The following is a 17,923-nucleotide window of genomic DNA, read 5'->3' on the forward strand; positions in this document are numbered from 1 at the left end:
TTTTTGTAAACACACATTGTAAAGTGGTTTGGATAAAGGCGTTCTATACAATAATGCAGCATATAGGGGCTGTGTCCACCAAGATGTTTTTTTCCTGAGTGCATCCCATGTTTTTAGTTGTTCATAACGGGAGCTCATTCCTTTTTGTAAACTCCAGCAGCTTGGCGTGCTGCTGGGTATTTACCTTTCCCCTGCCTGCCAAGAGATCAAATATTTTGAACTATGGGGCCTGGAAGCGCTCCCAGGCGAGCGTCCCGCCGTTTACATCCGTGAATAAAAAGCCTCAGTGGACACGGCCCCTTTAATAAAATGTGTTGTTAAGTTACCTTAGCTATCGTTAGCCTAGCTACTGTACCTGTTTTTCATCATAAACTTAAACCTAAAACCTAAATGATGTTTACAATAAATTACAATAGTTTTGAAGTGATCTAGAATGTACAACCACAGAATAGTACGTAGCCTGAGCCGAGCCATGAGGCCCATAGGGGCAGGAGGGCAGGATCCTATCTCCTGTTTCTGTAGCATGAGGCGGCTTGACGTACATGTAGGTACACTACTGTACATCCCCCCTAACCCCCAGCCATGATAATAATAATAATACATTTTATATTTATAAAACACTTTTCGAAACATGGTTGAATAAATTCAGCTTAAAAACAGATGGTAAGATATACAACAATAACATCATTACAGCAATAAACAAAAACAATACAACAATAAAATAAGCGATCTAAGAGAAAGCCTTGGTATAAAAGTAGGTTTTCAGAAGTGATTTAAAATATGCCACTGAGTTTGCGTCCCTCAGGTCCTGAGGCAGGGCGTTCCAGATACTATAGGTGCCCGATCACCCATAGTGACGAGGCGTCAAGTGAGTACAAGCACACCCCATGGACATGACGCTAGTATGTCACAAGGACTCACCCCCCCAATCCAACCCTTGATGCTGAGTGCCAAGCAGGGAGGCATTGGGTCCCATTTTTTTTAGTCTTTGGTATGACCTGGTCAGGGAATCGAACCACAACCTCCCTAATCTCAGGACACACACTCTAACCACAAGCCCACATGAGCTGTTACTACATCCACAATACTGCATGACAAAGTGTATGCAGTATATGCGGTTCATCATCAACACCCTCTATGTCAGTGGTTCTGACATAGAGGTGTGGGGTCCAGGGACCTCCAGGGGTCCTTGAGGGGGTTCCAGGGGGGCCCACTTTAAACCTATTGTATACTTCGGCTTCTCGAATATAAAATATAAAAGGTCACAAAGCTCCACCAAGCAATGTGTCTGAGCTTCCTGAGTAGACTAGAGCTTAAAAAGAATACAAAAAAAATGTCAAATGTATTTTCAGATGGGGGTCCACAGCCTAATACATGTACATGTCAACTATGGGGTCCTTCACATGAACATGTTTGAGAACCACTGCTCTACAGAATGTCACAAACACTTCACACACAACCCATGTGGAGGCGCTGTTACACAAATCATCTGCGTTTGTGTTGAAACACAGCTGGTCTAGGATCAGACACCTCTGTAAGGAGAGTTATAGAGCTGAAGGAGATGGAGGTAAAAAAACATTAATTTCCTCCATAGAACAGCAGTGGTTCCCAACCTTTTTCTGGATCAGGGCCCACTTTAAAATATTAAAGGCGTATAAGGATTTATTTATTTTTAAACGTCTATGGAGAAAATGAATGGGATTTTTACTGACTCCAGCGTCAGTGATAAATATGGTTATGCTCTATTGCGAGGGTTCCCAAACTTTTCAGTGCCGCGACCCCCCCCAAAATAATCATATTTGCACCCCACCCTGACAAGTACTTGGGATTGTAGGCATTACATTTAGCTTAACTCGGTTACACAGATACATATTGTGACAATAGCTGATCTACAACTCACAACTCCTCGCACTGCAATTCCTTGTGAGCTTGTAGATCAGTTATTTTCACAATGTTCCCGATCCCGAGTTTGGGAAACACTAGCTGCTCTATTGTACTGTAGGTGTGGAGACAGGCTTCTGGACTTTGGCGTAAACACTTGTAGGGTCTAAACCAGAACTAGAACCAGCGGCAGAGACAGGACCAGAATGCATCTGGACTTTGGAGTAGATACTGTGTGTTTCAGAGCCAGCACCTGAAGGCATCTGGACTTTGGAGTAAACACAGTCTGGTCCAGAGGTAGCACCGGGGGGGACCTGGGATACAGCGCCAACTTGAGGTGGTGTCTGGTTACGTCTGGTCGGAGTCCTGCTCGGGATTTCCTCATACTGAAACACACAGACAGAGAAAAATATGAATATACTTTTGATATGATTTCATCATATATCATTATGTTTACTGTGTTTTCATTATATAATCCATTATAGGGGCTCTTAGGACCACTTCACGCTTTTTCAATCGGTCTTCACTAATGGTCATTATAAGATGACACCATGTTAGTACTCACTCTGTGTCTCAGAGGAGGGCTGTGGAATGTTCAGAGACCTGTCTACCAGTGACATCGGTAGGCAGGTTTGGTCATTTCAAACAAAATGCAAAACCTTTTTAATATCCTTCTTTAAATGCATGAGATCTCTGTGTGGGCGTGTGAGTGAGTCCCCCGCGTATCACGAGAACCGACCGATCTACTTCAAACTCGGTATGCATGCAAGTGGGAAGCTTGTTGGTTCTGTGGTTGTCCAACAAATATTGATAAATCCGAAAAGACCACAGACAGACAGACAGACAGACAGACAGACACAACGGGAACTCTGACAACGGGTGTGATGGGGATTGTAAAACCGGGTGGGTTTACCTTCCCAACTTACTTTGCTCCAAACTTGCAATAATGTAACAGCAATGGCTTTTATTTTAGCATGGCCACTTTCCAATAAGAGAAAAACTGTATTTCTGTTAGTTTGGAATAATCATTGATGATGTTATTTTTTGTTTGTTCTTTATTTACTCAGGGTAGGGTATTTGCTAGACACAGGTTTCTGAACTGTCCATACTGTAGTCTACTGTAGTAGAAATTGTGCCATTTTACAATGAGCATTAAGTACCAATTATATGAAGATGTGGAGCTTAGCGAATCACAACTTGTTAAACAGTTCAGTCCTCTCCCCGTTCCTCGAGACAATTGGCTCTGGTGAGCCGGACCTGTAACGTGGGTCATGAGGTCCCTTTTTGTTGTTACCTAATTTTCTCATATTTTTTATTTTTATTTCTTATTTTTAATGTTAGTTGTAACTCTCTACTGTTACATCCTCGATGCTGTCCTGTGTTTCTGCTGTGACACCTGAATTTTGCCACAGGATCAAAAAAATGAGGGGGTGGCAGTGGCTCAGGAGGTCCCCATCCCCGGCTCCCCTAGAGTTAGTGCCAAAGTGTCCTTGAGCAAGACGCTGAACCTCTAATTGCTCCTGATGTGTGTGTGTGTGTGTGTGTGTGTGTGTGTGTGTGTGTGTGTGTGTGTGTGTGTGTGTGTGTGTGTGAATGGGTGTATGTCATGCACATTGTAAAGCGCCTTGGATAAAAGCCACCATTTACTATTTAAAGCATTATCTATCTAGTAGTATTAGTCATAATCAGGTGTAAATGGCTCTATATAATCAGTGTTACCAACATGCATATGGTCATACAGTGTTAATAACATGTATGAATGTTAATAACGTGTATGTTCATACAGTGCTAAACATGTTAATAACATGTGTGTTCATACAGTGTTAATCATGTTAATAACATGTGTGTTCATACAGTGTTAAACATGTTAACATGTGTACAGTATGTATGGAAGACAGAAATGTCCACTGACCACTGCGAGGTTGGGGTTTCCAGGTGGGTTGAGAGGTGAAAGGTCACTGTCAGGGTGACTGGGTCTGTTGTGACGACGAGCTGATAAATAAAAACCTTCAAACACATAAACAGAAAGATATTAATAATTACATCAAACATAAAACACCTCTGTGGTCCACATTTACAGTACATTTAACTGTACCTTAACATTAAATCCTATACCTTAATATCAAATCCCATTCCTTAACTTAAAGCTGCAATCTAGGCCTACACTTATTTTAATTAATGAAACATTTTAAGTACTCTAGGGATATTGTTCTTTTAAAGCAAAAAGGTTTATTGTTAAAAATGTAAAGCTCTTCTGATACTAGTAATCATTGCTATAGAGCGTTAGTTCAGTAACGGCTCCCTGTCCCTCCCAAGCGGCCAGCCTGACATATTTACAATGAGGCCAGTGAGACAGTTCATAATGGCCTGTTTGGTGCTGTTTTACGTGTTTTACCCCTGCGGGTGTCAGAAAGCATTTATTTTAACGCAATTGGATGGGTTTTTGACAAACTTTAGACTAGATTTTCTTACCTTAATAAAAATTGTCATAAATTCTATATGCTTCCAATCGCTAGTTTAAAGTCTCCTTTCAATCATCATGATATGCGTTTTGCTAAATTATGGTCCCATTTATTTTAAAATTGACGATAAAGTAGGCTATTCTCTAGGAGGGGCGGGATGATTTGATTGACAAGCTACACAACCAATAGCATTCATTCCCGCCCCCGCTCTTGATTGACAAGCTACCCAACCAATAGCATTCTTTGGGGATTGTTTTCCGGTTCCTGTTCCCGACGTGCTTTTGGGCTTATATTAGAGATGGCAGATTTTTAATTCCTGAACAATCGGCTTCATTTTCGGTCTGTAGAAACCAGCGGTCTGGCTTTGTCCATCTCTGTTATACAGTCTATGGTCCCTCCAGCTCTTTATTAAAACACATTTTTTCAGGTGGGTTGCAAATGTCATCCAATCAGGAGAGAGAACCCCACAACGAACCCCACTCATTTATCAGCTTGTGTTTCAGTTCATATTTTATCTGTTAATTTATTTGTTCATCACTTCCAATTCCACTTGTTTTTCCTGTTACCATGTATGTGTTCTCTCATGTATGTTCTGTTCACTAAAGAGCTGGAGAGACCTGGAGACTCCTGCTACTGAACAAACACTCTATAGCAGTGAGTACTGGGAATATAGTGTATGGTAGTGTGTTAAATATAAGTACATACAGTATGCAGTGGGTGGAGGTGATCTCCCTAGTACCCTTCCATTGAGACATTTAGACCCTGGTGTCGCTGGTAGACATTAAGTACTGTCTGAAGCTCATAAGTGCAATATCTCCCCAGGACTAACATAATTCCATCTTGGAGAAGTGGTAGAAATGTTATCTCTCCCGTGGTAGACCCGGGTTTGAATATACGGAACAGAAAATTATTGTAAACACTCTGTTGTTGCAGTAATACTGAGTCCAGGTTTGTGTTTACAATGGCATTTAACCAATCAGACTCAAGCCCTGGAACCATCTGTTTTATTAATTCAATTAAAATAATGTTTTCTTCGCTAACATAATTCCTGGATTACAGCTTTAAAGTAGTGAAACAGACTCAAATCACTTCAACATTCATTATAGTTGATTACAGAAGTAAATAAATGACTGTGACGTCAACACACCGACCTTCTAAAAGTTGTACAGACCTGCTAGTGCTGCTAGTGCTGTGATCACAGTGACGTTGAGAACCAGAGACAAGATTGTAAGCAAACCGTTGGGACAAAAACTGGAATCCCTCTGACAGTATTTGGTTGGCAGCTCAACAGCTGTAAAAAATAAATAATGATAATAAAACTCAACTCAATGTTGACCATTTCAGAAATGTGTCATTGAAAAGTAACAATAATCTTTCTTTATGTTTAACAAAGACAAACAAGGACCAAGGAACATTACATCAAAATAAAAGGAATACAGCTGTAAAGTAAAACCTACAACATCAGGAAAAGATCAAATTTACTACAAAACTAGAAAAAGTGCTCCTCGGAGCACAGGTCTCCGCCAGGTCAGGTAAATTATTGTGGCCTCCTGGTGGCGCTATAACAGGGCAATGTGAAAAGGGTGGCATTTCTTCCTCGGCCTAGTGGAAATGTGCGTGCAAATTTTCACGGAAATCGCACGCTGCGTTCATGATTTGAGACATTTTGTTCAAAACGGACCAATCCTGCAAACTTTGGAAGCCAACCTTAGCCAATCAGGATGGAATATGAAATATCGCACAGATCCGTGTTGATCACATGACTATAGAGATACTGTATAACGATTTGCGTGATGTTTGGATAAAATCTGTAGGAGTAATATCCAAAAATGGGTTTTGCACAAACCGGCCTCTTGGTGGCGCTATAACAGGCCCATGTGAAAGATTTGGGGCAGAGGTTCTGAATTGGCAGCCAGGGAGTGTGTGTGCACAGTTTCGCTGCGACCGGGCCAAAGGTGCCGGAGATTAGCTGCTCGCAGACAGATAAACGGACGACGGACGGACAGGGGGTAAAACATACTCTCTCGCCATGCCTTGCAGCCTGGCGGAGACAATGAAAAAACGCAGCAAGGAGATCGTGGCAACCTTTAATTGCTTTGAAATTCTTCGCACTGTATTTATCATTAGGGCTGTCACGATGACATTTTATTTGACGATTTATTGTCACACAAATAATTGCGATTGGTGATTTAATTGTGTTTTTGGCATGGAGCACTGGAACATAAAAATTACATTTCTGTTTGACTTTTAGGCTTCATGAACAAGATTTGCACTGACATGACTGACATATTTAATAACTTTACTATACTTAAAAAGTGGAATTAGCCGATCAAATATTTCAACATGGAAACAACTCGGACGATAATCCTAAAATAATTGAGATTATCTCAAATATTTGAGATAAGCGATTATTTAATAATTGTGACTGGATTGAGTACAATTAGCCTTGATATTACAAAACAGTTCAAATCTTTCAAAGGTTAGGAAGCTTGGCACACTTACCAGAGACGAGATGGAGGGTTTCATTGAAAAAGGGGGGGTCGTCTGCTGTGGTGCAGTAGAACAATTGCATGTCTTTCACAGTCACGTTTTGAATAAACAGACGATTCCCCTTCTTCACAGAGTACCTGCCTTTGAAATTGTTAGTGAGATCCTCCACTGCTTCTGATTGTTTATTGAACGTTCTCAAGATCTGAACAGGGGACTCTCCTGGTACCTGTATGTTCCAGATGACATTATCCAGATCCAGAGAACAGTTCAAGATGGCGTCTTCTTGTCCGAGTTCCACAATTACATTGATCCATTTCATAGTGTGGACAGAGGTCATAAAATAAACACAGAAAAACAACAGCATCTGTATGTGTTTTTCCATGTTGTTGTTCAGCACACAAACCAGGAGACAGCTGTGCTACGGCTCTCTCTCCTACCCTGTCTCCCTCTCCGCTGTGCTACTGTCTGTCTCTACTACACTGTCTCCCTCTCAGCTGTCCTACTGTCTGTCTCTCCTACACTGTCTGCGCTGTGCTACTGTTCAAATACAATAGAGGTATGGCAGTGGATTAACATCTTTAAAAGAAGTTTGACGTCAGTCAAGCTTCCTTGCAAAGAAATGCCATATACTGTAGTAACTGACCGCAAGTAAAGAGAGAACATTATAGCTCTGCGACTTCCTATTTGTGATGCCTGATCCTGTTCAACGTGATGCAATCACAAACCAGAAACGGCTACCTTCAACAGGAAGTCAAGGCTGAATCTTATTCAGAGTGATTCTGAATAAGTTAATGGGGTATTTCACTTTGAAACACTTCTAGGGTCATTTTAACGTCTACTCAGACTTTTGTTAGCACCCCATTTTATCAGACACGCCCTCTTTCTATATAAACCCATTGAACTTCAAACAAAATCTTAACCATGTTACTCATTTAAAACACGCGTGTGACTGTCATTTATTTGAATTCATTATTTTTTACTTTTTTAACACAAAACACTTACAACCGAGACAAACAAATCACAAAACAACAAACACAGACAAAATACTGTGACCGACAGTGACCTGAGGCCGATTCTATAACAATGCCTTCTAAAGCAGTAGCTCTCCAACTTTTTCTTGTCAACGACCCCCAAATTGATCCACATGTATCTGGCCACAGACCCCCATCTTAAAATGTTTTGTGCCAGGGACCCCCAGAAGAGAAGATTTGTCTCAATATGACCACATTTCGATTATAATTAGTCCTTATAAAAACAGAGGTCCTGTGGATGTCAACATTGGATGTTCAGAATACGTCATGAAAACTTCCATTCTGCAGCCTCAGGGGACTAAAATTGGACATGCAAGTCATCTTTTGGACACGTCTTTGCACAGTGAGTTAATGTGTACCGTTTTGCATGAGGTTTGGACAAAAGTATTCCCCCAAAAAGTTGGCTTCATGGTGGCGCAATAACAGGCCATACAACGCATGATGCGCGCTGATCCGAAAGTTACATTTCAACATATATCATTTTATTGAGTATTAATCAAATCATAATTAATACACAGAAGTAACATAGACACTTCAGAGATGAGTTCTATAGGTTAAAACTGAATCTCTCCAAATACTTGGACTTGGACACTAAATAAAGTAGTGCCAATTGCTTTCGTGAAAGGACATACCGGCAAGACAGATGTAATAATAAACTTTTATTTGATTTAATAAAAGGAGGATTAATGAATAATTAATGCACGGTAACTTTGATGTTGGTTGGGGTAATTAATGACTATAGCAACATGTCATCCCGACCCTATTTACCAAGTTAATTCATTCAGGAAATATTAGTAGCCAATATTAATATTTAGAGAATACATATTTTTATTGACATTAAAATAAAATAAATATAGCTGCTGTCGATTCGACTCAGGGACCAAATAATAATAATAATAATAATAATAATAATAATAATAATAATAATAATAATAATAATACAAATATATTATTAATATTAGAAATGGCGGATCTTTTTATAATCGAAAATGGAGGTGTGTTGGTTGATCTAAATAGCGGTGTCTGGCTGTCGGAGTGGCAGGGTTTTAAAAAAAAAAGATTAACCCCCCCAATCCGAACAATGGAAGTCAATGATCGGAGTACCGGTGCGTCGAAATGGCGATGTGTAACCCAACTCCCAGTACGCGAACTGAAGAAGCAGCAAATCATCGTCTGAAGCTTGGTGTAGTAATAATGACTGTTCGATGGTTGATTTGATTGTCGTTGCTTACCACTCCTGTATCTCATTACTTATTGCTATAAATATAATTGCTATGATATAGTAACATGTTCTATCTTTGGTAAGAATTAGAACATTTCTAGAAAACTATGGTTAAAGATAGGGTAAGTGATTTCCTTTGGTTAAAATAGCACGGGTCCGCTGGCGGAGACCTGTGCTCCGAGGAGCACATTTTCTAGTTACAAAATGAGTTTTATACATTCTATACATTTGAAAACTTGTCAAATGGGACATTATGCATTGTGAGTACTTTCTACTTTCGGTACTTGAAGTACATTTTGATGCCAATACTTTTGCACTTTTACTCAAGTACATTTTTCCGGACTTTTACTTGTAACCGAGTATTTCTACATTGCAGTATTGATACTTTTACTCAAGTAAGAAATGTGAATACTTTTTCCACCACTGCCGCTAATCTCCAGCACTGTTGGACCGATCCCGATCAGAGTGAAACTTTGCACACACACTCCCGGGAGGCCAAGGAAGAACCTCAATCCCAAAGTTTTCACATTGGCCTGTAAAAGCACCACCATCAGGTAGATTTTTGCAAAGCACATGTTTTGCATATACTTTTACAGATTTTAATGTAAGTCAGATTTTTCAGATCCCATTCCAATTGGCCACGACTGCCTTCCAAAGTTTGCAGGCCCTGGGTAGGCAGCCCAGCCCGACGGAGACCTGTGCTTCTAGGAGCACACTTTTCTAGTCGCCATTATTTGGTCATAGACCCGCTTGATGGGGATTGTAGGGTCGGCCGCCACCTGCTGCAGCATCTGCTGAATTAAAGCCGTGGTGGCGACCAGGTCCTCCTCGGCCGCGTGGCCATGGGCACCTGGCGGCTTTAGCACCACGATGGCTGGATCTTCCGCCTCCACATCCAGCCACCGTGTGTGCATCCACACGTTGCACCCAGGGCGGGCGCAACGCCAGTAAATTCTGTCAGCTGTTGCCTTGTTGCGGAGGTAACGAAAGTTATCTAGAATTAGGGCTTTCCCTCCCCTACTATTGGCGACCTGAATGTAAGCCATGATGATGATGAGGTTTCAAATTGAATCCGTTGAATAAGAGAGAGAATCTATCTCAGGTGGGACGCTATTTTATAGACGTATATTGATTGATTAACACCTGCTTCCAATACTTTGCGCCATTGCCTCAACTCATTGGCCTTGGCTAACTGAATCATTTATTGGCATCAGGTAAAAAACAGTTCAACTTGATGACATTCCGATGGCATGTCATCAATCCGTTTTTTACGCACTGACCTGTCTGTCTGTGGTGACGAGGAGCTGTCTGTGGCACTGACCTACTTTTGGCGTTGACCTGCCTGTCTGTCTAGTGATGAGGAACTGTCTATGGTGCTGACCTGTCTCTCTTTAGTGATTAGGGGCTATCTATGGTGCTGACCTGTCTCTCTTTAGTGATTAGGGGCTATCTATGGTGCTGACCTGTCTCTCTTTAGTGATTAGGGGCTATCTATGGTGCTGACCTGTCTCTCTTTAGTGATTAGGGGCTATCTATGGTGCTGACCTGTCTCTCTTTAGTGATTAAGGGCTATCTATGGCGCTGACCTGCGGGGTGCATTATTCGGCCCTTTTAATTTTAAATTTATATTTGATAAATGAAATTCGGAAAACGGTCTTTTTTATAAATAATATTTAGAAATGGTATGTTGTGTGTATGGTTCTAAACAGATTTAGGAATGTATTAGATATTTCACTAAAAGTAGCAATACCACAATATATAAAAATACTCTGTTACAAGTAAAAGGCCTGTGTAAAATGTTTTACTTGAGTGAAAGTACAAAAGTATTGACATCATATATATACTGTACTTAAAGTATCAAAAGTGAAAGTACTAAAATGTTTGAAAATAGCTGATCTACAAGCTCACAATGCATCAATGTGAAGCGATGTGAGCTTGTAGATCTGCTATTTTCAAATAGCCTATATATAGAATAAGTGGTTAATACATTAAGTGGTTAATGTATGGTTTAATATAATAGTCTATAAATGCAAATTAACTAGTAACTAAAGTTTTCGAATAATTGTAGTGGAATAAAAAGTATAATATTTGCCTCTGAGATGTAGTGGAGTAGAAGTAAAAGTACTGAAAATTGAACCCCCCCATAATAATAACTCATTATGTGTGCTTGTATAACGACCCCTCAGGTGTCATAACTTATTGAATCACATCTTGAGTTCAATTCCAGCTGTCTTTATCATTATTATTATTATTATTATTATTATCACTATTATACAGACAGTGAATGATTTGACTCAGCTATTATAGTGGAGGTGCTAAGCAACATTTGACTTCAAGTCATGATGCAAAGGTCCCCTTTGTTATGAAAGTACCTTAGGGCCATAGGAAAAAAAATATCCAAAGAGACAAGTTTGATCACCCTTCATTTTCTTTATATAGGCGTTTTTAAAAAAGGCTGACGACAATTAACCACTATTATACCAGACCCCATATCTTTGCTTCTGTTAGAGCTATAGTAATAATATTGGTGTCAAATTGTACATGTTTGGGGTTGAGGAATTCAATTAAATAGGTTTCAATGTAAAATACCCAATGCTTTACTAATTGCCATGACAGCGGGGGGTAAAATATGTAAATTTCATTTGAAGAATACGTTTTAACAGGGTAACTTACCCCCCCTCCTCTAAAACTTTGATTTACTTTTCCCTTTGGTATAGAAGTACCTTAGAGCACTAAGAAAGAAATGATCCAAAGAGACAAATAAGATCACTCTTCATTTCTGAAACATATGCGTTTTTAAAAATGGCCGCCACCATTTGAAGTGATACAGCAGAACCCAAATTTACTTCTGTTAAAGCTATAATGGTAAACATTTTTAGGGTCAAGGAATCCAATTAATTAGGTTGCAAGGCAAAACAAATCCCCAATAATTTTCTTACTACCATGACGATGGGGTTGTTGTGGTAATTTGAGTCTTGCACTTGCAAATAACAATTTCTGGCAAGTCCCTTGAAATAATTGAAATTGAAGCCATTCATCAAAGGGCAAAAGGAAGAGGGGGCTCGACTCATCATTTACAGCCTTTTCCAAATATCGCTCATAAGCCTTCATCACAAGTACAGAGCAGCTACAGACACCTGATGCATGTACCAGGTTCTGCAGATGTGGTCAACACCAATGAAAGACTGAGCTTTGCCACTAGTCTCCAGACACACTCCAGAGCATCTTTTTTTGGCAAGTGTGAATAGGGGTTGATCAGCTAACATGACTGGTGTCTGACCTGGATTTAGGTAGTTGATTGCTTGAAGGAGGACATTCATTGCATGCCAAGCCAAGCCATAGTGGGAATGGTAGGAGACTCTGTGAGCAGTGGCAGTATGTATGATCTGGATGGGGGGCTGAACAAGGCTCTGCAATGCTTGCATAATATGCACCCCATGAGATCCATTCTTCATCCTCAAGGTTGTCTTTCCCCACAAGGTGTCGTTGACTCTCTCCAACCACTGGGAGCCTTCTTCAAGTATGTTGCTGAGAGGACAAGAGGCTGGCTGAGGATGACTGTTTGTATTAAGGGCAGGAACATCATTTTGGAGTGAAACATCCAGATCCATTTTTGTGTAGAAAGCTGGAAAGGATTGTACATGCTTCTTCCCCATCTTAGCTGGAACTAGGATGTTAGTGAGATTGGCTGTTTGTTGGTCATCTGACGGGAAGTGCTGCTGAATGCTTATGCATGTCCCGTGGAGGGCTGATTTTGCTGTTGTTGACGATGGGTTGAGGTCAATGTTGTCAAAACCACCATAAGTGAAGACACCCTTAACTGCCTGAGGTGGGACCACCACACCAATCTGCTCCCACTGATTGATCACTGTACTCAATGTTTTCAAGCGATCACATGATACACCATACCTCGCTTATGCATGGTATCCACCTGGTGTTTACTGCCAGTATGCAGGTGCAGATTCATTGCCAGATACAGTGAAGCTGTGGTTCACTTTCTCTTATGTGACAACTAACACTACGGACATTTCTTGGATCTGCATTTCACAGAGTTGTAAATGATTTGCTGCCCAATTGATGTAGCAACCTGGCACTTCTCTGGTTCAGGGGCTGGCTGGTCAATACCTTATCCATCCAGAAGCATCTTTAGGAACAATTGCAGCAGGGGAGGGATTGAATCAGGAGGCTGTGAAGGAACCTGTAAATTATTGTTTCATCGGAAGATATTCTTCCCGGAGGATTTTAGCTGCTCTGTAGATGATGGAGACATCAGTAAATGTGTTGCTTTTCATGCCAACAACAGCTTTCAGGTCATCATCAAACAACATAACAGGGACCAGCCACGATCTAGTCGCACAGATCTGATGTCAATATCCTCTCGAAGGCGCGTGGTGTTACATTTAATAATAATTGATTGACTCAAACAATTCATTGAGGACATGTGCTCTGATGACCTGTGTTGCCTTATTTTCTGTCGTGTCACAACGGCGGTTTCTGCTTTTCTATAGAGCCTAGTCAGGCATGCACGATGATGCACTGCCTCCATAGCTACCATGTCCCCAGCAGCTTGTTTAGCTAACAGACACTTGTCACCCAGCACCTGAGCACATTATTTCACTTTTCGATCCAATCCCAGGGTGGAAGCCGTCCTTAGTTCCTTTCTGTTGCCAACTTCACCACAGAAGAAACACGGTGTGGTTTATTCACATGAGGATGATGATGAGCATGAGAGTATGGCCTGTGCAGTGAACTTGCCACCACCATTCATGCACTGTGTTTTTACTGGGCTCACAGACTCTTCATGTCTTCTTCTTGCTCTGTCCACTTTTTGATCAATAATGGCACAGTTAACATGAAAAACATTCTGTATTCAATGAGAAAGTAATACAAACCTCAAATTGAACCTCAAAGTGTCTCAGATCTTCTGTCACCTCTGATTTAATCAAATTGTCGCAGTCCCTTGTGCAGAATTTATGTTTTGTGGCAGCAACAGGTGTAACTCTCAGGTGATAGCAGTCAGACATATACACTTACAGTCAGACAGACACTAATCTCTCAAGACAGATTCAGAGCTCTGCAGCTGAATCTGTCGGGAGCTCCTGATACAACGTGTATAGTTAAGAATGTTAGGAATGTAAACAAAGACACGTAGACCGGAAGTGGAGGGCTGAGGGCGGACCTAATGGCCACCATCCTGTTATCCACATTCTATTGGGAGGTCCCCCCCAGAGTCAAATCTTAAGGAAAAAAATAGCAGAGGGTGCTGTTTTTTCCTTTTTTTGACTGGGTTCCTAGATTGGACAGACACACATAGAGCATATGGCATGTGCATAAGAGGTTGTACTTATTAACGTTTTTTTTATAGGGGGAACATTTTAATGTCACTTATTTTGTTGATGAAATGTGCATATTTTACCCCCATTGTGAGGGTAATGAGAAAACTATTGGGTTTTTTAGTCTTGGAACCTATGTAATTGTATTCCTTGGCTCCAGAAATGTACACTTTGACACCAATATTATCATCATAGCCCTAACAGAAGCAAAGATATGGGCTATGCTGTATTGCTGTAAATGGTGGCGGCCATTTTTTAAAACACAAATACTTTAGAAATGACGTCTTATCTAGTTTGTATCTTTGGATAATTTATTTCCCATTCCCCTAAGGTACTTCCATGCCAAAGGGAAAACTAAATTACAGTTTTAGAGGGGAAATAAATGGAAAGTTACCCGTTATTTACGTATTTTTCTAATAAAATGTGCATATTTTACCCCTGTTTTCAATGGCAATAAGAAAATGATTGGGTTTTTTGCCTGGAAACCTATTGAATTGGATTATTTGACCCCAAAAATGTACACTTTGACACCAATAATATTATTATAGCTTTAACAGAAGCAAAGATATTGTTTTTGCTGTATTGCTGTAAATGGTGGCGGCCATTTCTTAAAACGTGTGTATTTCAGAAATGAAGGGTGATCTAACTCGTCTCTTTGGATAAATGTTTTCCTATGGCCCTAAGGTACTTCCATGCCAAAGAGGAAACTAAATTAAGGTTTTAGAGTGGGGAAAAATGGAAAGTTACCCTGTTAAAACAACATTTTCCAATTAAATTAGCATATTTTAGCCCTGTTTTCATGGCAATGAGAAAATGATTGTTTTTTTTTGCCTTGAAACCTATTGAATTGGATTACTTGACCCCAAAAATGTACACTTTGACACCAATAGTATTGTTATAGCTTTAACAGAAGCAAAGATATTGTTTTTGCTGTATTGCTGTAAATGGTGGCGGCCATTTTTAAAAACATGTATATTTCAGAAATGAAGGGTGATCTAACTCGTCTCTTTGGATAAATGTTTTCCTATGGCCCTAAGGTACTTCCATACCAAAGGGGACCTTTGCATCATGACTTGAAGTCAACGGCATATTTTTGGGTCCTAACACCTCCACTATTATAGGAGCTACTAGGCCTATATATTATACTATCAGACAGCCCTACCTACCTATCTATCTACAGTATATACCTACCTAAGATCAATGACCATTTTTGTATTTCAAGTGACGTCTCCGTGACGCTCATTATTGTAGGCTACTTACTGTAGGCTACACGCATGTATCCATACGTCTCCACTCCACAAGTTCATAGATTCAGAATCCATAGTCCATGAAAAAATCTGACAGAAACGAATCCACAACTCAGCAGTGAAACAGAAAATTGGGTTTAATGCACTCATTGATAGATATTCCTGTGCGTGCATATCTCCAGTGATTGTGGCATGCAGTTATTCCACAAATATGCCTAGGCCTAGCTAAATAGATCACCCATAAGCGGTAAACTATAGGTCATAGTCCGACTTCAAAAACTATTAGTATAAAAATTGATAATGGTCACAATGTTTAACTCATTCACTGCCAGAATTATTTCTGGCGCGTTTGAACACTGCCATATTTTTCATTGAAAAAAAAAAAGTACTCAGGAGCCGAGATACAGAATTTTTAAGTTTTAAGTTAACAAGGAAGTGGATGGGAGTCTATATCTTCGAAAAATCATATCTCCTTGGTCTTTGGGTCAAAAAAAAAAAAAATAATCTAAAAAAAAAAAAATAATAAAAAAAAATATTTTTTATTTTTTTTATTTTTTAAAAAGTCGTTTTAGTCGTTCTAGGCAGGCATGGCTTATGGACAGAAGTCGTTTTAGTCGTTCTAGGCAGGGAATGAGTTAATTGTATTTTTTATTTATTCTTCAAATATTTTTTATATAGCAAATAGGTTTATGTAATATGTATACAGTACGTTGTGCTTCACAGAATAGGTTTGCAGAGAGAGAGAGAGAGAGAGAAGACTTTTGTATTAATGGAAGGAGGTTTGTCGAGGGTGAGTGAGAGCTTGGCTACAGACAGTATAGCCTATATCCTCAACAAAAACCTGAAATAAAAAAGAAAGAAGCATTGTCTGTTTCCCGAAATGAAAGTTTATCTAGCCATTCGCGGCCGTCCGCACAGATGCGCGCGCACACACACACACACACACACACACACACACACACACACACACACACACACACACACACACACACACACACACACACACACACACACACACACACACACACACACACACACACACACACACACACACAGGCGTCCCTAGGTCTCTACTAGGTTGCCCCCCAGGCAACTGACACATGTGTCCCCTCCCCCGCGCGCGCGAAGCCCGTTGATCATTCTATTGTAGATTCATAAGCAGGCTATTAAGCCTATACAATTGACCCCGACCCCCCCCCCTCTCCCTCTCTCTCTCTCTCTCTCTCTCTCTCTCTCTCTCTCTCTCTCTGATTGGAGCATCACGGCTGCATATTGTCGCCCGGAGGGCAGTTGTTTGCATGAATCGAGATACGCGGCTGACAGAAGCCGAACAAGTAGTTTATGTGGTACCGACACCTCAGGGGCCTTCATATGGCACTATGCCCCATAACAGTCAAGGAGGGCCCAGCTCAGCGGCTCAGGGGCCCTCAGATGGCGCTATGCCCCGTAATAGAGCAGGACCAACTCTGCAGCTCAGGGGCCTTCAGAAATGACCCTAAGAGATGAGCAGATATTAGAAAATGTGTTGGCCACCATAAATGGTGGACTAGCAATCGCCTCTCTTAATGCGGAAAGAGTAAATGTAGAGAGAAATATCGAGGAACTAGGAGAAACGATCGCCAATCTTAATGCAGAAAGAGAAAATGTGGAGAGGAATATCGAGGGACTAGGAGAAACAATGTGAGAGAGAGAGCGTCAGAGGGTAGTGATAGAAATCAGCGATGATGAAGACAGGATGGAATCAGACGCTAGGAACAGAGATGCTGTGATAGTGTTAAGAAGTGATGAGGAGAGTGACATAGAGGAGTTGCAGCGGGGGAGTGAGGAGCACAGGGAGTTGGAGTTAGAACAGGGTCCAGAGGCGACACCCCAACAGCAGCAGCTGATAAGGTTGATGTTGCAACGACCACAATCACCAGGCCGCATCATCACCAGGTTGCATCATTCCCTGGTCTACGTGCCTTCCACTCCAGGAAGGGGGAATTCACCTACCCCTCCATCATCACCGGACAGTCCATAAGAGAATCAGTGGCGATGAGGGAGATCAGAGCGATCCTCCACCATATTGTTTCATATATTCATTGTATGGATGCCTTATGCCTAAACTGTGTCAATTTGATGAACTGAGTACTGAGGAGGGTACTTAAAATCTTTTTCTGTTTCAAGCTTGAATGCAAGTGGTTAAAATTAAGATGTGAGAAAAGACAGGGCCATTACAGTGTGTGTGTGAGAATGACGAAATAGGTTAGCAGTAAGA

The 17,923-nt window shown here is 40.7% G+C and overlaps 1 protein-coding gene across 1 annotated transcript; it reads right to left on the reverse strand.

The window, feature by feature from the left end:
• Positions 1–1,214: 1,214 nt before the first annotated feature.
• On the reverse strand, positions 1,215–7,188 carry LOC311056535 (uncharacterized protein). The gene is made up of 4 exons (XM_084073223.1): positions 6,846–7,188; positions 5,515–5,634; positions 3,794–3,888; positions 1,215–2,267 (listed from the first exon to the last, which is right to left on the reverse strand). The coding sequence occupies exons 1-4, from the start codon at positions 7,168–7,170 to the stop codon at positions 1,989–1,991; spliced, it is 819 nt and encodes a 272-aa protein (XP_083929349.1). The 5' UTR covers positions 7,171–7,188; the 3' UTR covers positions 1,215–1,988.
• Positions 7,189–17,923: the final 10,735 nt, after the last annotated feature.

Source organism: Gymnoscopelus microlampas, assembly GCF_963454915.1.
Source record: "Gymnoscopelus microlampas genome assembly, chromosome: 12".
Taxonomy (NCBI): domain Eukaryota; kingdom Metazoa; phylum Chordata; class Actinopteri; order Myctophiformes; family Myctophidae; genus Gymnoscopelus; species Gymnoscopelus microlampas.